Source organism: Manis pentadactyla, chromosome 13 (assembly GCF_030020395.1).
Source record: "Manis pentadactyla isolate mManPen7 chromosome 13, mManPen7.hap1, whole genome shotgun sequence".
In the NCBI taxonomy this organism is placed as follows: Eukaryota; Metazoa; Chordata; class Mammalia; order Pholidota; family Manidae; genus Manis; species Manis pentadactyla.
The window spans coordinates 59,133,759-59,158,512 of record NC_080031.1 but is presented as its reverse complement, the minus strand read 5'-3'; the positions used below and the strand labels follow the sequence as shown (position 1 = coordinate 59,158,512).

General features: G+C 45.5%; 1 protein-coding gene across 1 annotated transcript in view; it reads right to left on the bottom strand.

Annotated features, from left to right (window-relative positions):
• Positions 1 to 24,638, bottom strand: part of CBY3 (chibby family member 3) — a 32,128-nt gene extending 7,490 nt beyond the window's left edge. The window contains 3 exon segments of the mRNA XM_057490493.1: positions 9,896 to 10,435; positions 16,556 to 16,673; positions 24,366 to 24,638. Of these exon segments, the coding sequence (XP_057346476.1) occupies positions 9,896 to 10,435; positions 16,556 to 16,673; positions 24,366 to 24,638 (931 nt within the window).
• Between the last annotated feature and the right edge of the window lie 116 nt (positions 24,639 to 24,754).

Below are 24,754 nucleotides of genomic sequence, written 5' to 3'. Positions count from 1 at the left end.
GCCTGTAGGGTTTCTGTTGGCTGCCTTTAAAACTCTTTCCTTCTCCTTGATCTTTGCCATTTTAATTATTATGTGTCTTGGTGTTGTCCTTCTTGGATCCTTTCTGTTGGGGGTTCTGTGTATTTCCGTGGTCTGTTCGATTACTTCCTCCCCCAGTGTGGGGAAGTTTTCAGCAATTATTTCTTCTAAGATACTTTCCATCTATTTTCCTCTCTCTTCTTCTTCTTGGACCCCTATAATATGGATATTGTTCCTTTTGGATTGGTCACACAGTTCTCTTAATATTGTTTCATTCCTGGAGATCCTTTTGTCTCTCTCTATGTCAGCTTCTATGTGTTCCTGTTCTCTGATTTCAATTCCATCAATGGCCTCTTGCATTCTATCCATTCTGCTTATAAACCCTTCCAGAGTTTGTTTCATTTCTATGATCTCCTTTCTGGCATCTGTGATCTCCCTCCGGACTTCATCCCATTTCTCTTGCGTATTTCTCTGCATCTCTGTCAGCATGTTTATGATTTTTATTTTGAATTCTTTTTCAGGAAGACTGGTTAGGTCTGTCTCCTTCTCTGGTGTTGTCTCTGTGATCTTTGTCTGCCTGTAGCTCTGCCTTTTCATGGTGATAGGAATAGTTTTCAGAGCTGGGACAAGTGACGGCTGGAAGAACTTCCTTTCTTGTTGGTTTGTGGCCCTCCTCTCCTGGGAGAACAGCGACCTCTAGTGGCTTGTGCTGCACAGCTGCGCGCAGACAGGGTTTCTGCTTCCTGCCCAGCTGCTAGGGAGTTAACTCCGCTATTGCTGTGGCATGGCCTGGCTCGGGCAGCTACTCCAAAGTGGTGGAGTCGCGTTGGAGCAGGAGCGGCTGGGAGGCTATTTATCTCCGTAAGGGGCCTCCCTGCTCCCTGCAGCCCAGGGGTTAGGGTTCCCAGAGATCCCCGGATTCCCTACCTCTGGATTAAGTGTCCTTCCCTGCCCCTTTAAGACTTCCAAAAAGCACCTGCCAAAACAAAACAACCATCACCAAAAAAAAAAAAGAAAAACATTTTTAAATTTAAAAAAAACAAATTTTTTTTAATTAAAAAAAAAGGTGGTCGCTCGTTTTTCTTTATTCTCTGGTGCCAGCCTTAGGCCACTGCTCACCAGTCTTGCTGCCCTGTTTCCCTAGTATTGGGTTCCCTATCCCTTTAAGACTACCAAAATGCGCTTGCCAAAACAAAACAGAAAAAAAAAATGAGCGCTCACTTTTCTGGTGTCCTCCTGCGCCAGGCCACCGGTGCCCACTCACTGTTCTTGCTGCCCTGTTTCCCTAGTATTGGGATCCCTATCCCTTTAAGACTTCCAAAAAGCGCTCGCCAAAACAAAACAGCAAAACAAAACAAAACAAAAAAATGGTCGCGCGCTTTTCTTATGACCTCTGGCGCCCGGCCTCCGGTGCCCGCTCACTATTCTTGCTGCCCTGTTTTCCTAGTATCCAGGGCCCTGCACTCTCGCCCGGATGGCTGGGGCTGGGTGTTCGGCAGTCCTGGGCTCCGTCTCCCTCCCGCTCTGCCTATTCTTCTCCCGCCAGGAGCTGGGGTGAGGGGCGCTCGGCTCCCGCCGGGCCGGGGCTTATATTTTACCCCCTTCGCGAGGCGCTGGGTTCTCTCAGGTGCGGATGTGGTCTGTATATTGTCCTGTGTCCTCTGGTCTTTATTCTAGGAAGGGTTGTCTTTGTTATATTTTCATAGATATATGTTGTTTTGGGAGGAAATTTCGGCTGCTCTACTCACGCCGCCATCTTCTGCCTCCTCTCTGTCTCACTGTTTTTGTTCACAAACAAGCCTGTATAAGCCTGTAGGAGCTCCAATCTGTATCTGGGTCAGCATTGACTTAGGCGGAGGTGCTGGCGGGTCACTGACCAGGGGTCTTGGGAGATGCCCCTTGCCCCCGTCTGGAGGACGAGGTCCCTATCCATGAGGAAAGTCGGCTGCCGCTGCAGTCTGACAGACCCTCAACTTACTTTCAGTTTTGCCTCCGCGGCCACAGCAGATTCTTCTCTGTAGGCGCCTGTTTGTCGGCTGTTGTGTTCATCTTAGTCTTGTTGTTGAAGGAAGAAATGGGACAGATGCAGACGACTCCTTTATCTCTCATGACAGACCATTTTTCAGATGTTAGGGAGAGAGCTCACAATTTGAGCACGGATGTCAGGAAGGGAAAATTTCGTGTTTTCTGCACCTCTGAGTGGCCATCCTTTAACATTGGATGGCCGCCAGAGGGAACTTTTAATCTAACCACTCTTTTACAGGTGAAAGGTGTTATCTTCAGGAAAGGAGCCCAGGACCATCCAGGCCAAATTCCCTACATCTTAGTCTGGCAGGACCTAACTGAAAACCCTCCCTCATGGCTTAAACCTTTCCTTCCATCCAGGGCAGACCCCACACCCAAAGTCTTGGCCCTACAAGATCCGGTCCCAAAGTCTCAGAAAGACTCCAGACCTAAAGAAACCAAACCATCCCTTTACCCAGTTCTGCAGGACACCAGCTCAGAGGAGTTGATCTTTCCACCACCCTATCAGTCCCTCCCAACTGCCCCTCCAGTGGAGCCAGCAGAACCAGATGGAGGAGAACCAGTTCCAGAAGAACCGGTTCCTGTTCCTGAAAGAGGAGGGCCTGTGCACGGACCTGCAGCGGGGACACGGGCCCAAGTCCATCAGGCGGCCCTCAGTCAAGGACCTGCTGACTCAACTGCCCTTCCCCTGCACGCCACAGGGCCCCCTGATGAAACAGGAAAACGGCCAATGCACTATTGGCGGTTCTCCACTAGCGACCTCTATAACTGGAGAACTCAGAATGCTAAGTTCTCAGAAAATCCCAAAGATCTTATTAACCTCTTAGACACTGTTCTTTTTACCCATCAGCCCACTTGGGATGATTGTCAACAGCTCTTACAGGTTCTTTTTACCGCTGAGGAGAGAGAAAGGATCCAGGTGGAAGCCCTGAAGTCTGTTCTGGGCGACAATAGACAGCCCACCCAAAACCCAGAGCTCATCAATGCTGCTTTTCCCCTCTCTCATCCAAACTGGAACTACAATTCAGCAGAAGGTAAGGAGAGACTCCGGGTCTATTGCCAGACTCTGTTGGCAGGTCTCAGGGCGGCTGCACGCAAGCCCACTAATTTAGCTAAGGTATATAATGTACAACAAGGCAGGGATGAAAGCCCAGCGGCATTTCTATAGAGAATCATGGAGGCTTTTAGACAATACACCCCCATGGATCCTGAAGCTCCAGAGAATAGGGCTGCTATAGTTATGGCTTTCGTTAACCAAGCCGCTCCAGACATAAAGAGAAAATTACAGCGAGTAGAGAGATTAGGAGAAAAGAACTTGCAGGACCTGTTAGTAGTGGCAGAAAGAGTTTTTAATAATCGAGAGAGCCCGGAAGAACTACAGATGAGAATAAACTACCGCCAAACTCAAAACTTGGCTAAAAATACTGCTGGCTACGACTGCAGATAATCCTCAGGAGCGACAGAGACACCTTAAGAAACTGGCCTCTGGACAAGGTAAGGAAGACCTCACCCGAGGGAACCGCCCCAAGTTAAATAAGAACCAGTGTGCCTATTGCAAAGAGGAAGGCCATTGGGTCAAAGACTGTCCTAACAAAAGACCCAAAAAGGCCCTCATTACTATCCTGGGTACTGAAGGCATTGATGACTAGGGGCGATGGGGTTCAGCACCCGTCCCCGAGCCCAGGGTAACCCTAAAAGTGGAGGGGCAACCTATAGAATTCCTTGTGGACACTGGAGCTCAACACTCCATTCTATTAAAACCCCAGGGAAAATTGGCAGATAAAACCTCATGGGTACAGGGAGCTACTGGGATGAAACAATATTCATGGACTACCCAAAGAACAGTGGACCTCGGCGTGGGCCGGGTATCCCACTCGTTCATGGTCATCCCAGAATGCCCTTACCCCTTATTAGGCCGAGACTTGCTCACCAAGGTGGGGGTACAAATCAGCTTCCACCCAGAAGGAACAAAAATTCTAGACAAAGAAGGACATCCAACACAGGTGCTCACTATAAGTCTTGAAGATGAGTACTGCCTGCACCAGGCACCCTTACCACCAATGCATGACTTAGAATATTGGCTACCTTCATTTCCCCAAGCTTGGGCTGAGACAGGGGGAGTGGGATTAGCTCAACATAGGCCGGAAATATTTATAGAACTGAAATCGGGCATGGATCCAGTCAGGGTCCGGCAATACCCGATGCCACTCGAGGCAAAAGCTGGAATCACCCCACACATTAGAAGATTACTCTAGTTGGGCATACTGAGACCTTGCCAGTCAGCGTGGAATACCCCCCTATTACCAGTCCAAAAACCAAATTCAACTGACTATCGACCAGTCCAAGACTTGCATGAGGTAAACAAGCAGGTGACAGATGTACACCCAACGGTCCCAAATCCGTACACCCTCCTCAGCTCATTGCCTCCTACCCGAACCTGGTATACGGTCCTAGATTTAAAAGATGCCTTTTTCAGCTTGCCCCTAGCACCTAGGAGCCAGGACATCTTTGCCTTCGAGTGGACAGACCTGGAAAAAGGGATTAGCGGCCAGCTCACCTGGACCAGGCTCCCCCAAGGGTTCAAGAACTCACCCACCATCTTCGATGAGGCCCTACATGAAGATCTAAGTGAGTTCCAATCTAAACATCCAGAATTAACTCTTTTACAGTATGTAGATGATATCCTGGTAGCCACTGAAGACCAGGAGACATGCCTGCAAGGCACCAGGGACCTACTTTCTACACTAGGAGCCTTGGGTTACCGAGCCTCGGCTAAAAAGGCCCAAATCTGCAAGACGGAGGTAAGCTACTTAGACTATAAATTAAAAGGGGGACAGAGATGGCTCACGGAAGCAAGAAAAGAGACTGTCTTAAGAATACCATGCCCACAAAATGTCCACCAAATGCGTGAATTCCTAGGGTCTGCAGAATACTGCCGATTGTGGATCCCAGGTTTTGCAGAAATAGCTAGACCCCTTTATGAAGCTACCAAAGAAAAACAGGAGTTTACATGGACAGAGACTATGGAAAACTCATTCACTAGACTGAAGCAGGCCTTACTCTCTGCACCTGCACTGGGGCTTCCTGATTTAACTAAACCTTTCTACCTATACGTAGATGAAAGTAAAGGAGTAGCTAAAGGAGTGCTGATACAGTACATTGGCCCTTGGAAAAGGCCCATAGCTTATTTCTCCAAGTGGCTAGACACTGTCGCCGCTGAATGGCCCCCCTGTCTGCGAATCATTGCCGCAGTGGCTACCATGGTCAAAGATGCAGACAAACTAACACTAGGACAAGAATTAAGTGTCACTACCCCACACGCAATTGAAGGGGTGCTCAAACAGCCACCAGACAGATGGATAAGTAATGCCCAACTAACGCATTACCAAGGACTGCTTTTAAATCCTGCTAGAATTCTGTTCCAGACACCAGCCTCGCTGAATCCAGCCACCCTCCTCCCTGACCCGGACTGGGAGGCACCACTCCATGATTGTGGAGAAATCCTGGCTCATGTTCATGGAGTCAGAGCCGACCTGCGAGATCAGCCACTGACAGAAGCAGATGCCACATGGTACACCGATGGAAGCAGCTTCATGCAAGACAGAGTAAGGTATGCAGGGGCAGCTGTGACAACCGAGACAGAAGCTGTCTGGGCTGAGCCACTGGCTCCAGGGACTTCAGCCCAGTGGGCAGAGCTGATCGCACTGACTAGAGCATTGACTATGGCCAAAGGCAAATGCCTTAATGTCTACACAGACAGTAGGTATCCATTTGCCACTGCCCACATACATGGAGCCATAGAGAGAGAGAGGGGGCTATTAACTGCAGAGGGAAAAACCATCAAAAATAAAGAAGAAATTCTTGGCCTCCTATGGGCCCTTTGGCTGCCCAAAGCACTGGCAATAATTCATTGCCTGGGCCATCAAAAATCTGACACCCCGGTGGCCAAAGGAAATAAATTGGCAGACCAACGTGCCAAACAGGCAGCCCTTTCTGTGCACCATGCCCTAGTGACCACATTGCCAGACCCAGGGGCCCCCAACCTTCCAGATACCCCCTCCTACACTGATGGAGACACAAAATGGATCAAGCAGCTGCCCATGACCAACTACATAGATGGGTGGTGGAGAGCTGCCAACTGCATCATTCTACCAGAAGAGCTAGGACGACGCGTCCTGACCAAAATGCATTGGGCTACACACATGGGGATGAGAAAAATGGAAGGCTTGGTGCAACATGCTCACATCACCATCAGAGACTCTCAATCAAAAATTGGACAAATCTTAGCAAGTTGCAAGGCTTGCCAACTGACAAATGCGACTGCCCAAGCGCCCGACCCTGGTACCAGACTCCGAGGAAACAGACCAGGCACCTATTGGGAAGTAGATTTTATGGAAGTAAAGCCTGGAAAATACAGGTACAGGTATTTGCTAGTGTTTGTAGACACTTTTTCAGGTTGGATCAAGGCGTTTCCCACCAAACATGAGACAGCGCAGAACGTGGCCAAGAAGTTGTTAGAAGACATCCTGCCAAGGTATGGTTTTCCTGCGAAGATAAGTTCAGACAATGGATCAGGATTTGCTTCCAAGGTAACTCAGGGAGTAGCACAGATTCTTGGGGCGGATTGGAAATTACATTGTGCATATAGGCCCCAAAGTTCGGAATAGGTAGAAAGAATGAACCAAACTTTAAAAGAGACCTTAACTAAATTAGCCCTAGAGACTGGCGGAGACTGGGTAACTCTCCTTCCCTTTGCCCTTTATCGAGTGCATAACTCCCCATATAAGATGGGACTTACTCCCTTTGAAATCATGTATGGCATTCCTCCACCTATTATTCCCACTCTCAAACCTGAAGTACTTGCTGAATTTGATGATCACCAACTCCTTTTTTCCCTCCAAGTGTTGCAACGAACCCATGAGCAGGTCTGGCCTAAGCTGAAAGCTCTTTATGAGACTGGACCCCCTCCAGAACCGCACTGCTATCGTCCGGGTGACTGGGTGTACATCCGGAGACACCAACACCAGACACTGCAACCACGCTGGAAGGGACCCTACATCGTGATCCTGACCACTCCCACTGCTCTCAAAGTTGACGGGATTACTTCCTGGGTCCACTGCACCCACGTCAGACCAGCTGACCCACACGCCGTTCTCAAAGACTTTGTTCCAGGATGGAAAAGTCAGCCAGACAAAAGCAATCCTCTAAAGCTAACACTGCACCGTTCTCACTTACCCCACTAATGTTGCTTATACTATGCCTTCCTCATGCCAAAACCCGCGACCCTAACCCTCATGCCCCCTATAATAGTACATGGCAAATCATTACCCCAGCTTCCCACCAAGTAGTAGTCCAGTTAACGGGACAATACCCTAGGGGGACCTGGTGGCCTACCCTCACTGTGGACCTGTGCACTCTCTTCAAACAAGACCCTTGGCACGAAGGTAGAATAGGGATACCAGGATGTGGTACTCAGGCTTCCCTGAAAGAACTCCAAAATACCTGCTTCTATATATGTCCAGCCCCCTCAACCAACCATGCCAAGGTCTCACAGTGTGGTGGGTGGACAGATTTTTTCTGTAAAAATTGGGGTTGTGAGCAGACTGGGACATGCCATTGGCTGACAGGAAAGCCTCCCCCAGGCCTCATAAAAATCCAATGAAATACAACTCACACCCAATGCACGACTAATCCCACCTGCAACCTAATTGACATCTCCTTTACAGACGCAGGAAAAAAAGAAACAAACTGGGAAATAGGGCTTATGTGGGGACTACGACTCTACCAGAGTGGATATGATAATGGAATCTTGTTTATGCTCAAGCTACTTGAAAGGCCTCTAGCCAGGTCCCAGAGAATAGGCCCAAACCTTGTGCTAGCACCTCCTCCACCCAAATTTCAGACAACCACAATGCCTATCTCCCCATCGCCCTCCCCTATACCTGCCATAATATCTGCATCCAATAACACCTCTGATGCAGACACAATCACCCCTGTTCCGACCTCCTTCCCACAGAACCCTCCCTTCCTCAACCCCTCTCAACATCCACTTTGGGATCTGATATTCCAAGCTTACAGGTTCCTCAATGCAACCAGACTCAGCCTTACCCAATCTTGCTGGCTCTGCTATGACATTCGCCCTCCTTTCTATGAGGGAATCGCGATTTTGGGTCAGTACAACACAACTTCTGACCCTAATGCCTGTAGATGGCACCAGAGAACTCAAGGACTAACTTTACAGTCAGTGTCAGGTCACTGCCTCTGTTTAGGAAACCCCCCGCTTCAATATCAACCCCTCTGTAATACAACCATAAACTCCTCCAGTCCGGACTATTATGTACCCCCCCAAGAAAGTTGGTGGGCCTGCTTGACAGGCCTGTCACCTTGTGTCCACAGGCAGGTCTTAAATAAGACTAAAGGATTTTGTGTCTTAGTCCAGCTTCTCCCTAAAATCATATATCACTCAGAAGAAGAAATATATCAGAGATATTCGAGTGAAATCGGACACGTTAAGAGAGAACCCATTTCAGCATTAACTATTGCAATGCTCTTTGGAATAGGGCTGACAGGGGTTGGGACTGGAGTAGCTTCATTAACAATGCAGAGCTCCCATTATAATAGCTTGAGAGCTGCTATAGATTTAGACCTCGAGAGAATAGAAACCTCCATCTCCCACCTTCAGGAATCTTTAACCTCTTTGTCAGAAGTTGTCCTTCAGAACAGGAGAGGTTTAGACTTAATTTTCTTACAACAAGGAGGGTTATGTGCAGCCCTGGGGGAAGAATGCTGTTTCTTTACAGATCACTCGGAAATTGTCAAAGAATCTATGGCTAAAGTCCGAGAAGGCTTAGCCAAATGTAAGAGAGAACGGGCACAACAACAAGGATGGTTTAAATCTCTATTTAAAAATTCCCCGTGGTTAACAACCCTAGTCTCCACCCTAATGGGCCCTCTAGTAATACTGTTACTCCTACTTACCTTTGGACCCAGTATCCTCAATAGTGCAGGGCCCCCAGGGCCCCCACCCATAAGATGGCAAACTTCCTGCTTCTCTTCCGGGTCCTCGATTCCCGCCGGCGCCACCTGAAGCCCAATGACCCCTCGCCCCCCTCCCAATCCCAGCACCTAGCCAGTAGCCAGCAGCCCCGTAGAAGTGACGCCTCAATCAGCTCATGCCCCTTCCTATATAACCCAGCACCTTTCCCTAATAAAGTGGAATTCTCCGGTGAATTGCTGCTGTGTGTCGCTCCTTCCTTTCAAACAGACTGATGACTTTTGTCAAAAATAGAATTAATACAGTTCAGCTGATGGTGCTAAGACAACAGTATCAGCCTTTATCTCCTTACAACTGTGAAACCTCATTGGACCCATGATTGGGTCCCTTTTTAAGATCCAAAGAAAGGGAGGAATGAAAGGGCAAGCTCCTGGACTCTACCTCAGCCAATCAGGACCGGGTTCTACTTCAGCCAATTGGAACCTGGATCCTATTTCAGCCACAACCTATCACCCCACCAACTACCCCCAGGCCCAGCCAATCAGCCAGGGCCACGACCATCACCCCACCAACTACCCCCAGGCCCAGCCAATCAGCCAGGGCCACGACCATCACCCCACCAACTACCCCCAGGCCCAGCCAATCAGCCAGGGCCACGACCATCACCCCACAAACCGCCCTAGAAACCCATAAAACCTTTGTTCTTGGAAAACTCACTCTCTCTCTCTCTGGCACCTGGCCACTGCGTGGGCTCAGGTGTGAGATTGAGCTCGGGCTAGCTCGAATAAAGGCTCTTTGCTTTTTCATCCGTGTTGGCTCCTTGGTGGTCTCCTTGGGATTCGCGACTTTGGGCACAACAGAAGGTGGACATGGAGGAGATGTGGCGCAGCTGCGGGCGCCGCGGCGAGAAGCGCCGTGAAAAGTGGTCAACCCAGAACTGCCGCAACTGCCCCCGCAAGCGGTTGGCCAGGCCCGAGGCCTTGCACCCAAAGGTGTCCAGGGCGAGGGGCAGACAGGCCTCGTCCTGCGCGCCGGTGCCCGGAGAGGAGCTACCAGTACGCGGGCGACCGGGGCTGCGCCCTTGCCTTCCGAGCCCCAGTGTCCTGAATGATGAAGGCGAGCCAGGGGCACTGCTGGCGAGCAAGAATCCGGGTAAGCAGCCTGCTCCGACAGGCTGCCCCCGCCTACGGTGAGCCCAGGTGGCCAGGGCTTGGCCCTGTGGCTGGCGCTCCGGGTTAACCCGCTGCTGCCACTGAGCCCATCCCTGCACTCTCGCACTAGCAGGGGTCTGAAACAATCTTCCCCAAGAGCCCCTGTGTGTCAAGCCCTGAGGACAGATATGCAGATGAAGGACCAGACCCCTGCTCTCGGAGTTCTGGGTCGAGTTCTGGGCGGTTGCTGGGAGGGGTTATGGGTGGGCAGGAGGGAATGATGGCCGGTACTTAAAAGGTGTGCAAGACTTTGCCAGGTGAATTGAGGATGGGTTAGGGAGAACCTCTAGGCAGAGTGAAGAGCCAGGCAAAGCTTGCATGTTGCAGATGGGAGGAAGAGTTTGGGTGAGTTTGGTGTAGGGTACTCAGCTGGGAATAGAACGAGCTAGACTGGGACACAGACCTGACTGTGGGTACAAGGGCACTGCTGAAGGATTACAAAGCCAGGGCTAGGTCTGGACCTGAAAAGTATTTGGTAGGATATTTGGCATAACCAACTGCATTGCCACACTCAACATTCAGTTCTTTTACAACCTGGGACTGGCACCTGCTCTGTGCCAGGCCCTGGTCTGGGCAGGGGATCCCAGCAGAGCCTGTGCCTGCCCTTGACATATTACTGGTCCAGCTGGGAAGCCAGATGTGTATGCGAATCACAGTGCAGTGTGCTCAGTGACATCCTGGAGGAGGCATGTGCCATGGACTAGGATCTATGCTTAGGGTGGAGGTTAACAGCTTTGTGCAGATTATACATGATTTTTGTCCCAAGCAGACTACATCCTCAAGGAAGCTGAAGTCCAGATAACAGACAAATCCCATTAACCCCCACAACTGCTGATTCTACTGTGTGAGAAGAGCACTGTGTGTTCTCTTTTAAATTCCTCCACTCTGCACAGAAGGTGAAAAGAGAAAGCTATCATGCCTTAATTAATGAACACACTTATCCTCACACGTAGTGGGGCTGGGGTAGATAGTACTAACCCCTAGATCTAGCACAGGAAGGTGTCTCTGAAAACCCCTGGAGGGCCCAAGAGATGAAATGAGGCCCACCCTTGAGGTCGCACCTTCCCGGAGGACCCCTCCCCACAGTAATCCCTGCTGCCTGTTGTGCCTTACCTGGAGGATGGGTGGGAGGTGCTGAGTAGCTGCCCTAGGCCTTGCCCCATCTCTGAACCACTCATCTGCTGTCCACCAGCTATGACTCACAATGCCTCCAAGCCAGGCCAACCCAGGACAGAAGGGGGCTGACAGCCTACCTATAAGACAGACCCTGGGCTCTCCCCTGTATTCATTCAGCTCTTTTATTGAGTGCCTCCTGTGCTCCAGACACTGTTCTAGGCAAGTGAAGAAGATTCTCCCTCATGAAGCTATTATTCTGGGGTGGCGGATTGTCATAAGCAGAGCCCAGATAGGAATTTGTTCTAGGGTAGTGAAACAAGATAGTCCTTCATGAAGCTTACCTAGGGTGCCATGGGTCAGGTTCCCTGAAAGCAGTCTGAGATGAGAATTCTCATTTGAGTGACTTACTGGGGAAGTGCTCTGAGGAGAAAGGAGTGAGGGAAGCGGGACAGGGTGAAGAAAAAGCTAACATAAGCTAATGTGGCTTCAAGTGGTGACTAGCTTCAGCTTGGTCCCACTGCATACATTGCACCACAGAGATAGGACTCCTTATCACAGGGCAGCACCCTTTGGTACTCTCCCCTCCTCCTCTCACCCCTTATTTCAGTCAGTTATTGGCAGGGGCAGCTTCGAGTTGTCAACCAACACTTAAAGCATCCATGGGGTGCAGGCACCACCAGTAAAAGGGATCCGTGGGACCCCAACTGCATGGAGGACAGAGGAGAAGAATAGATAATAACAATGAAAGGAAAGAACTAAGAATTTGATCATGATAACCTGCAATGAAGAAAATAAAATAGAGAAAGAAATTTTAGGACAGATGGAAGGGTAGAATCAAATTTAGACGGTGCTCAGTGACAGTACTTGATGTTCATGCTAGGGCCTGAATGATGAGACCGTAGCTACATGCAGACGGGGCTCAAGGCAGGAAGGAGCCGGGCTTGAGCGATGGACAAGCACCATGTATTGAGACAGTGGAAGGAAATTAAGTCAGTCCTCCCCTCGCAGCACACCCAGTTGTCATCAGCTCTATTTGGTATTCCTGACCCCAAGTGCCTCTTCTTCGTTCTCCCAGTTAACCAGACTCCTGCATGGCCCTACAAGGGGGTACAATATGCTGGGGCAGAGCCACATGGCAACACCACCTCCTGGGAAACTTTTTTCTTGAACTTTTTTTTTTTCTTGCCTGTACATTTCTTTTTTCTTTTTTTCTTTTTATTATGGTATCCTTGATATACAGTCACATGAGCAACATGTGGTTACTACATTCCCCCCATTTTGAAGTCTCCATACCCCATTACAGTCACTGTCCATCAGCATAGTAAGATGCTATAGAGTCACTACTTGTCTTCTCTGTGCTATACTGCCTTCCCTGTGCCCCCCACACACATTATGTGTGCTAATCATAGTGCCCCTTAATCCCCTTATCCCTCCCTTCCCACCCATCCTCCCCAGTCCCTTTCCCTTTGGTAACTGTTAGTCCATTCTTCAGTTCTGTGAGTCTGCTTCTGTATTGTTCCTTCAGTTTTTGCTTTTGTTGTTATACTCCACAGGTGAGTGAAATCATTTGCTACTTGTCTTTCTCCGGTACTTATTTCACTGAGCATAATACCCTCTAGATCCATCCACATTGTTGCAAATGGCAGGATTTCTTTTCTTTTTATGGCTGAATGATATTTCATTGTGTATATGTACCACATCTTCTTTATCCATTCATCTACTGATGGACACTTAGGTTGCTTACATATCTTGGCTGTTGTAAATAGTATGACAATAAGTATAGAGAGGTGCATGAACAGACTCACAGAACCCAAGAATGGACTAACAGTTGCCAAAGGGAAAGGGACTGGGGATGGGGTGGGGAGGGAGGGAGAAAGGGAATAAGGGGCATTACGATTAACACACATAATGTATTGGTGGGGCACAAGGAAGGCAGTATAGCACAGAGAAGACAATTAGTGATTCTATAGCATCTTTCTACACTGGTGGACAGTGACTGTAATAGGGTATGTGGTGGGGACTTTATAATAGGGGGAATCTAGTAACCACAATGTTGCTCATGTAATTGTATATTAATGATACCAAAATAAAAAAATTAAAAAATGAAAAAATATATATTGGCGTGCATGTATCTTTTTGAATCATGGATTTTGTTTTCTTTGGGTAAATTCCTAGGAGTGAAGGTCCTGGGTCAAATGGTATTTCTATTTTTAGTGTTTTGAAGAACTTCCACACTGCTTTCCACAGTGGTTGCACCAATTTGCAGTCCCACCAACAATGCAGGAGGGTTCCCATTTCTCCGCACTCTCGCCAGCATTTGTTTTTTCTTGTCTTTAGGATAGTGGCCATCCTAATTGGTGTGAGATATCTCATTGTGGTTTTAATTTGCATTTCCCTTATGATTAGCAATGTGGGGCATCTTTTCATGTGTCTGTTGGCCATCTAAATTTCTTCTTTGGAGCTGAACAGTTTTGTTGAGATATAAGTAACAATAAAGGACATACATTTATAATGAACAGCTTGGTATATTTTGATAATTTGACATGTGAAATCATCACCAAAATCATGATGGAGATATCCATTATCTTCAGAAGGTTCTCTGCTCCTATCACTCTAGATTAGTTTACATTTTCTAGAATTTTATATACATGGAATTATTTAGTATGTACTTGTTTTTGCACTAGCTTCTTGCAGCATAATTATTTTGAGACTCATGTTGTCATACTTATAAACAATTCATTCCTTTTTATTGATGAGTGGTGGTCCATTGTATGAAAATATCACAGTTTGTTTTCCCATCACCTGTTGATGGAAATTTAGGTTGTTTCCAGTTTGGGGGCTATGACAAATAAAGCTGCAATGAACATCTGCATAAAGTCTTGAGTGGCCATAAGCTTTTGTTTCATTTCTAGAATGAATACCTTGGAGAGGAATGACTGGCTCATGTGGTATGAGCATGTTTACCTCTTTATGAAGCTACCAAACTTTTTCCAAAATGGTTGTACCGAATCCCCACCAGCAGTGAAAGAGTTTCTCTTCCTCCACATGCCAACACTTTGTACAGTAAACCTTTTTAGTTTTAGCCATTTTAGTGAGTGTGTCTAAATTGTCATTTTGATTTCATTTCTCTAATGGCTTATGATGTTGAGTGTCTTTTCATGGGCTCATGTTTTACAGTCTTCGGTGGGGTTGTCCAAATCTTTTTCCTTTTTTTTTTTTTACTAGATTGTTTGTCTTACTGAATATAAGGAGTTCTTTAATGCTGGATAGAAATCTTTTGTCTGATATGTTTTACATTCTCCCAGTCTGTGGCTTGCCTTTTAAAGTTTTAAATTTTGATAAGTCATATTGATCCAATTTTTCTTTTGTAATTGATGCTTTTTTGTCATATTTAAGAACACTTTGCCAAACCTAAGGTCACCAAGATTTTCTCCTCTATTTTCTTCTAGAAGTTTTATAGCTTTAGCTTTCCATTTAGATCTGTGCTCCAGTTTTAGTTAATTTTTGTTTGTAGTGTGAGGTAAGAGTTGATTATTTTTTCATGTAGATGTCAAGTTGCCCAGGTGCCATTTATACAAAAGATAAGCCTTTCCCCCTAGTTGGCAGTCCTGTCTTTGTCGTTCCTCATGTGACTGTGTGTCCATGGCTGTTTCTGGGCACTCCGTTCTCTTCCATTGGTCTGTCTATTCTTGCACCAACACATTTTCTTAATTATTGTCATATGTAGTAAGTCTTGATATCTGGTAGTGTAAATCTTCCAACAATATTCTTTTTATATTGCTTTGGCTTTCTAGGTCTTTTGAACTTCTGTTTAATTTCGATTCCATATCGTTGAATTTCCATTCTAATTTTAGAATTAGAATGTCATTTTCCACAAATAAATCTTAATGCTCATTATTCAAAGCTCTCTCTTCCTATCATCAGGACACTTGAGAGCTCAAACCAGCCCTCAGATGGTTGTCTGGTGGACATGGAAACAGAGCCCAGGAATATATTACCCAAGCCAGTGATTCATTCTATGTCTCTTCCTCCAAATTGTACCTATGTTATTAAAGCCAGTTTTCATTAATAATCTTGATATTTCAGGCAGGTCATGGGTGACCATGGTATACAGCAACTTTCAATTTCCCTTATTTCTATGAACTACAAAAAGGGAAAACCCACAAAACTCAAACAAGTCTTTGATGATTTGAACAGGAAAACATTAGCAAGATGAGGAAAAATTTCCACATAACATGTTAACTCCTTTCATAAGCAGACCTTGATCGTGAGGAAATTTAATGAAAACTGCAGAATTTAAAAGATCTATGATAAAAAAACAGTGGTTCCTGGTTCCTTTGAGGGACACTTGTTTCAGTGTCTTACCTGAGAAGTGGAGATTTGGAACCCATGAAGAAAGGAGGGCCAGGTACCCACAGGTCTGAGATTAAGGACGTGAAGTCCACATGGTGATAGCACAGAGTAAAGGGGAAGCAACCTAAATAATGAAGTTTCGTTTCCCCAGCACCACAAGCAAATACCGTGGTGGCTGTGAATGTGAGTGGATTCCTTCTCTTGGCAACCAAGAGGAACACTCCCAAAACCAAGAAAGCAAAATGTTTTCCGCCATGACTATTTCAGCTGGCTTCTGGGATATTCTGTTAGTGACCTTTGCCCTTCTCTGAAGCAATGAGGCATTCTCTGTGCTAATATCACTTATAAAGAAAAGAATTCTGCATTTGTATAAAACTTGATAAAAACGGTATTTCAAATGGTACCACGAGATGAATACAGTTACAAGAAATGCCCACCCTTAATTCGCCACCTCCATTTGCTGTGTATGGCTTATTCTCCCTGTCTACAACGTGGCTTTTCAAGAGAGCAGATTCAGCAGGAAAGGATGCCTATCCCCTCTGTGGTTCATCCTTCTTTTGGGCTTTTTCTTCCTTAGCCCCTCTTTCAGTCTTCCTCTTGGGCTTCGTGGTGGCCACAGTGATGTGGGATGCAGCATTTCAGGGGGCTGTGGTGGTGGTCTTAGGGGTTGCTATTGCTCCCGCCCCTCTTTCCAATGTTGCTCCCAAGCCATTGTGCTTGAAAATCAGTTCCATGCATGTTCTTTAGAATCTGCAAGTGCTCTATGAAAAACGTATACATTTTCTGTTTTAATAAACATAAATCTGCTCTAGATAACCATCTCACAACCAGGGTGTACCACAGAACCTGGGAGTCTGCATCTGGGTTTCAGTGGTAGAGGCGAAGCAGAAAGGCAGGCTCCTAGGAGGCAGGCCTGGGGGCACTGAGCCCCCCTGATGAAGGGATTTCAAAGTCATCTGAAAAGTGAAAAGGGAGTGAGAATGTTCATCACAGGGCAACACAGGGTACATGCCCGCTGACCTCCAGAACCTCTGCCCCGGGGCACTGGGATCAGATCATAGGGCAAATCGCACTTTTCTTCAGCAGAAAAGTATTTTTTGTTGTCCTATTTAAATAATTTGAATTTCTTTTATAGGAAACTTATAAATTTATTATGGTTTATATTTGTATGAGACCTGACATAAGTGAGTGTATGCTGATAGGCACCTAACTGATATGGTGAGGTTGATTAATATTTCGAAATATTAACCCATGCGTAGTTTGTTGTGAAGAATTCCTTTTAACACAGGTACCTGCTATCATTTAAATCATTAAACTGGCTCCAAATTAAGCTTTCCAAAACTAGCACTCACTTGGTGTACATCAACCAGCCCTCAGCATTCTACTATAAGCAAGAAGTCTTCCTTCTTCTCAAGGGGAGGAGATCATGGGAACCTCCCATGTGTAGCCAAGTCAGACTGAAGTTGTGAGCAACTTGGGGACCTACTATTTGCATCTGAAGTTGGGGGCAGTCTTGTGGGACTGAATCCTTCACCCATGGGATCTGACACTATCTCCAAGTAGATGGTGTCAGAATTGAGTTAAATTGTAGGACATCCAGCAGCTGTGACTGAATGGAGTGGTGTGGAAACCCACCCCACCCTCACCAGCTGGTATCAGAAGTGTGAGTGCGATGGTAGTGTGAGCTAAGGAAACACAGGAGAAATGGAGGTTTTTCTTCACAGGTGTAGACTTTTCTTTCTTTTCATTAAAATTTGTTGACATTTCCATTTTTCAATTATTTTTTAGTTATTTGGATTTTCAAATGACTGGGCCCTCCACCAGTAATGGTACAGCTTTAGGCACAGGGATTTTAAAAACTTTCCAGATGTTTCTAACATGCAGACTAGGCAAACAACCCTTGCAATGTAAAGCATAGAGACCAAGGCAAGGAAACAGAAAAAAAGCAGCATTTAGAAAAAATGTATATAGAGAAAAAAATCTTTAAGAGTATATGAAGGTAACTGTCTGGCAGAATGAGGAGATCAGCAAATTCTCTTCCCAGAAAATAATTATAAAACTGGAGAAGAAAAACTTATTTAAAAATTTAGGGCTCTGGAAACTGCCCAGAGGCAAAGGAGAAATTGAGAAAAATGCTCAACTCTGAGAGAACAGTGAGAGTCTGTGGCATTCTTGCCCGGGGCTGCTCACTTTCCCCAGCTTAGTCAGCAGGGGTGCATAGCGGGACTGGGCAGGCCGCACAAACCAACAGTTTTACTTGCAAAGAGGCCTCACTGGATTTGGAACAAACCTCAGTGAAATACATTACACACTACAGAGCAGCTATAATAAAAAAGACAGACAATAACAAGTGTTGGAAATGATGCAAAGAAACTGAGATGCTCCCACACGGGAATGTAAAAGAGACGAGCCACTTTGGAAAACAGTTTGTCAGTTTCTTTAAAAGTTAAGCCAGCAATTGTACAACCTTTGTACTACCCAAGAGAAATAGAAACATGTCTGTGTAAAGCCTGTGTACAGATGTTCATAACAGCATTACCTATTATAGCCAAACTGGAAACAATCTAAATGTCCAGCAACTGTTCAATGGATAAACAAAATGTGATAAAACCATGCAATGGAATATTATTCAACAATTAAAAGGAATGCATTCTTGATACATGCCACACATGAATGAACAGCAAAAATATTATGCTAAAAGTGAAAGATACAAAAAACTACATATTGCATGGTTCCATTTACATGAAATACCTAGAAAAGGGAAATCAATAGAGGAATAAAGCAGTGTTTGCCTGGGGTTGTCTGGGAGCTGACAGCAAATGGGCACAAAGGAGCTTTTTGGTGGTGGAGATAATCTAAAATTGCATTATGTAATGGTTGCACAATTCTATACATTAAAAAAATCAAATCATTTACTTAAAATAGGCAAACTATGGTATGAAAATTATATTTCAGTATGGTTTAAAAAAATGTGAGGGTAGAATAAAGACATTTTTAGATGTGCAAAATTGAAAAAAGAAACTTACTGTACAGTCTTTCTCAGGAAGCAGCAGGAAGATGTAACTCCCAATTGAAGCAATAAACCAAGAAAAAGGGAAGATATCAGATTATTAAGAGGAAGTTAAAACATACATTTGTACAAAGAGTTGCACACCATGTCCATAGCAGTTTAATACGATATAGCCCCAAACTGGAAACAGCCCAGGTGTCTGTTAACTGGTGAATGGATAAACAAACTGTGGCATGTGCATACAATAGAATTAGCAATTAAAAGGAACTGTTAACCAATCTCTCTGTAAATCAGGAAATTAAGGAAAACTTTATTGCTAAAAAAATAGTTTGCAAACTGGGGAGGCGCAGCCCTTGGCTATGAAGCAAAAAGTACATTCAGAGGAAACTGGGGTTGTTTTTTTATAGTAAAAGCTTCTGCCCAGGTTCCTAAGGTGGTCCGGTAATGAGGGATGCAAGCATGTTGCATCCAGATTGGTTGATGCAAGGTGAAGCTGGTCGGTATGTCCCATCCAGTCTGTTTTGACAGTCACAGCAGGATCATATCAGGGACTGGCTGTACTTTGAAGAACAGACTTCATTTTGCAGTTCTTGCAAGGACACAGACTATGCATACTGTTGACTGGAAGTCTTACCAATAACAAACCATTGATTAACACATGTACTGTATACTGTATTCTTACAATAAAAGTGAGCTAGAGAAAAGTACATATTTATTCAAATTGGTGCAAATCTCCAAAAAAATTCCAATATTTTTATTGACAAAGATTCACATGTAAGTGGACCCATACAGTTCAAATTCTTGTTCAAGGGTCAACTGTATGCTGTATGATTCCATTTATGTGAAGCTCTAGAAAAGACAAATATTAACTAGAGTAACAGAAAGATCAGCTTTTGCCTAAGGCTGGTGGCACGGATGGACTGGGAATGGGTGTGAGGGAAGGGTGGTATAATAAAAATTGGTCTTTGTTCCGAGTTCCTCGTGCAGAGCTCCTAAAATCCTTGGAATTTCCTGAGTGATAGGAGTGCCTTTTATTATTCATAATGAGCCCTGGTCAACCACACAGAGGTTTATTGCTAACAGAGTGATTGTTGGTGGGCCCCTAGACAGCTTTGGTATAGGGGCCCAGGTGAGGAAGGAACCAAATCAAGTGATTTGAAGGGTGGAACTTTAAGCTCCACCCTTAGCGTCTAGGGAGGGCAGAAGGGTTAGAGATTGACTGCAATCACCAATGGCCAATGACTTAGTCAATGGAACTAATGGAACTCCACAACAAACCTGAAACCTGGTGTTCAGAGAGCTTCCGAGTCAATGCATCCAGGAGCAGGGAGGCTGGCACACCCAGAAGGAGCTCCCCAGAGAAAGCATGGAAGCTCCTCACGTACACCCTACCCCTTCACACAGTGCCCCATGCCTCTTCCATTTGGCTCTTCCTGAGCGTTATTCTTTTTAATAAACCTGTAATAGTACAGTGTTCTGTGAGATGTTCCAGTGAATTATGAAAACTGGTGGTGGTGGTGGGGTTTGCTCAGAACCCCAGAATCTGTAGCCAGCCAGGCAGACATGTGGGTAGTCTGGGCAGTGAATTTACAGTTGGCATCTGAAGTGGGAGCAGTCTGTGAGACTAAGACCTTAAACCTGTGGTGTCTGACACTAACCTCGGATCGTTAGTGTCAGATTTGAATTGAAGCAACAGGTGTGGTGTCAGAAAAAAGGCATCACAATTACAGAAGATACCATGTATTTGGTGTCAGGGGAAAAGAAAGAACTTCAGAGGAACCTTTTGGAGTAATGGAAATGTTCTTTATCTTCATTATGAGGGTGGTTACATGGTATGTGCTGTACATTTTTGTCAAAAATCATGGAACTGTACAATAAGGCTGAATTTTTTAAAATGAATTTTCCTAGGAGTTAAGGACACAAGAAAGCCACATCTGGGAGGAGGAGCAGGGAGGTCCTGGGACAGTGGCTGAGGAGCAGTCCAAGAGAGCCCACTAAAGCAGGACAAGGGCTCTGGGACCTCGGCCAGAAGACAGAATGGATAGATTGCCTCCTGTGTTCCAACAGGTGAGAGGAGATGCCTCAGCTGGAGGGGTTGGGGACATATTAGTCCCAAGTACATAGAGAATCCAGTTGGTCCAAAATGTAGTGGGGCACTGGGAGGCATGTTAAGCCTAATTAAAAGGCAGTGAGTGGACGTGCCTGATGAGGAAGGGGGAGGATGGTGCAGATGTACAGAGTCCCAGTGGCTCTGAGAGCCAGGAAGGGTGGCCTCCAGGTCGAGTCCAGCTCCCACGGTGTGAAGCCAGGGTGTACTCCTTTTGCTCTTCCCGGGCTGACATCCATGTGTACTTTCCTTGAGTTACTTTCAGTACATTTCTGTGTCTTATAACCCTAAAGAGCCCCATACTAAAAGCTCTTAAACATGGGGGGTGGGGGAAGTAATTGTAAAATAAGCCAATATCTAGTACATTTGGTTTTACAAACCAGTGTGAAAAAGACAAAACCTATTACAGAAAAAGGGATAAAGGACATGGATAATTAACAAAGGAAGAAATATATATGGTTAATGATTGTGAAAAATATTTAACTTTACTGTAAAAAGAGAAACTTCAATTAACATAATTCCTTTTTTTGTGTGTGTGTGTATGTCTGTCAATTTGACAATGCCAGAATTAGTGTGCATACAGAAAAATGACCATTTTAGGCCTAACAGTAAGAAAGGACTGGCTAGGAATGTAGGGCACTCCCTCTGGCAAAGGAAGGTGGGGATGAGCAAGGATGAGGGCAGCTTTGCACATAGGTTGAGGGGCAATATAAAAGAAGCAACAGGATATGAAGAATGAATTGGTCAAAAATTTGTTTATGGTGGATTTTAAATATATATTTACCTTTTTTGAAAAACTAAGCACAAAAGCAGAAATTCATTTGATTCTTTATTTAAAAAATAATATACACACATTGTAACAAAATATTTTTCACTTCCAGGGTGTCAGGATACCTCATCAGCATCAACCACTCTTATCAACTTCTCCTGCATCCTTCCAGTAAGGCTGTTTGTTCAAGTTATTATTTTTGAGAACACATTTCCCTTTGAAACATGGAAGGGAAATTACTCAGTGCTTTTTCAACAATAAATGTTGGCAGTTGTTTCATATCAGTACATACATGTGCTCATTGAATGCTTTCCAACAGGGCAGAACCATTATATGGATGACCTATATTTTATTTGGTTAATTCTCTGTGATGGAAGGTTAGGTTGTTTCTAGGATTTGGGTACTACAAAAAATAGTGAATGCACATCATTGTGTGTATTTGTAAACCCAAGTACAGTATGTGGATATATTCCTAGCTATGATTTATCTATCTAGATATAGACATATTCACAGGGGTGGAATTGTTGGGCCAATATATGTGCATTTAAAAAAGGGTATAAACAATTGATTTTGAAAACCATCTTGTAGACCATATCTTAAGGTCAGAATACATTCAAGCAAATCTCCCACACCTTCTACATGTAAGAACCATAAGATGATTCTTTCTTTGAGTGAAATACTTTTAATACTTCAAAGTGCCTTTTGAATTATCAGGAAACAATCTCACCCCCTTTTCCGGCTGGAACCATAGAGGGTGTAGAAGAGAAGAAAAAGGCAAACCTTTAGGAAAAAGTAGAGGAATTTCCCGGAGCAGACAATCAAGCACCTGAGGAAAGAAAAGTTTGCCTAAAAGATGATTCTAAAGGCAAGGAGAAAGTTTATCTTCAAAAAAGCTAGGAACCATCAAAAGAAATATAGGCAGATGGACAGAGGATGATAGTGAGAATGATAAGAACAGGGGAAAACTTCTCTGTACCTGTGGGGCCCAAATGGGCATTCTCACCAGGATCGCAGGTATCAATGGTGTGAGGCAAGGATCTGAAAGGTGTTGCAACTTCTTGTCTTCACCAGATCTTCAGTGACATCTGTGTTAAGCTCAACAAAGCTTCAGCTGACGGGGCTGAGGACTGTGGAACTATGTACCGTGTGCGCATATCCCAACCTAAAGTCAGCAAATGAGTGGCTCTACGAGAGTAGTTATGGCAAAATAAACAAGCAAATTCCCCTGACAGATAAACTTCCATTGTTCCATCTCTTGTTAAACATGGTGTCATCTGCATAGAGGATCTGATTCTTGAGATCTAGTGTCAGCAAACGTTTCAAAGAAGCAGCTTCCTGTGGCCCTTCAAATTATTATCACGAGGTGAAATGAAAAAAAAAGACCACTGTTTTCTCGAAGATGGAGATGCTGGCAACAGGGAAGACCCAGTGGACAGACATATTAGAAGGATGAACTGAGAGGTCTACTGTGATCATTTCTGTAATCTGGTGAGTTAATAAACAGTGACTTCTTTCAAACTGCAGAAAATAAAATGTCATTCTTAGGGGTTTGTTCTCAACTTCCTCCTTTGAAGGACATTATGGTTTAGCTGAACAATCTCTAACAGGATCCTTAGCAGGATCCCCAGTCCTGCTCTGTCTTGGGCCCAGACTGAGGGTCCCCAGGATCAGCCAAGCTTAAATTCCCTTTTTGTGGGGAGCTCTACACTTCACCTCCAGTCACCCTGACTCATACTCTGTGTTGGCTTTGGTTCTTCTCTCTCCCTAGCCTCCTGAGTCCACTGGACCATTCTCCAGCATCAACATTTAATGCCTTTGTTTCTATACATCCTGCCATTCCTTAATCCTGCCCTTTAATCAATTTCAAGAAGTGGTTTCCTCATGGACTTCATACTTTGTCTCTCTCTTTCAGACCTCCCTGGAATAATATTAAAATAATGTATCCTAAACATGTAAGTCATGACTCAAACCTAAATCTAAACAATCTCCCCACAAACACCTTGGCTAGCCCTTCAAGGCCTGCTCCCAACTCAGCCCTGCAGCTGACTTCCCATCGCTTTCTCCAGCCAAAATTTTCTTGTACCTGGCATCCCCAAACACAATACCCATTTTCCTGTCTTCACATATGCTGTGAATACCCTCAACTAAAGACCTGCTCCAACTCTCCACCTATAGAAATCCTGCATATCCTACCAGGTTCTCTCAAGTCTCACCTCTTTCCCTGTCCATTCCAGATGAAAATCTTGCCAACTCAAAACCCCATTGCATCCTCTTTAGTACCACCATCTTTCAACAGTTAGCTTTGCTGAAGTAGCTCTTTTGCTCACACACACAGTTCCTGTAATTGCATTTGAAGCTCATTGTTTGGAACATACGGCATCCAGCACATTATCCTGCCTTGAATTATACTTCCCAAGGTAAACAGGAAAGCAAAATTCTCTTACACAAAATTGGGTGCTGAGTTGAAGAGCACTAAACTCATGCAAGCACCACACTCCGACTTCTCTTCCCCTTCTAGGTGGCAGGAGGGAGTAAAGATGGCTCCTAGCACAGGTGGTAACACCTACTGATTCTAGACAGAAACCAGGACTATAAAGGTCTGAAAAAAAACCAGACCCCTTCCATTTTCTGAGATTCTCAGCATACTGGAAACTGAAGATGCGCTAAAAGTGGATTACAGAAACTCTAATGTTTGACATCTTTCCATTGCACCATCCTTTCATTCCTGTCTTCAGTGTGTCTCTGTGCCCTTCTAATTTTACCTCAGAGAACATCACAAACTTAAAGGTGAAATAACCTTGGATTATAATACTCTGGACTCTTAAATGTTGAGTAACGAGGCGGCCGTAGGCTGCTGGGCCCAGAGCGATGACTCTGCAGGAACCGCGGCGCCTGCTTACACAGCGCGGAGCGGCTGACTCCAGGCCGGGTCCAGGGCGCCCGCGCCGGGTTCCGTCGGGCCCGCGCTCGCTGCCTTGAGGAAATGACACTTTCCGATGGACATCGGACCTCCCACCCCTTCTGCCCACTGCCATTTGCCCCCTGAGCGAAGGGAACGGAACACGCGTCCCGAGGCCTGGTCCAGGTACCCAAGCGCTCAGACCCGCAGAGGTGGGGATGCAGCGCCGGGCAGCCGGCCCACTAAGGCACC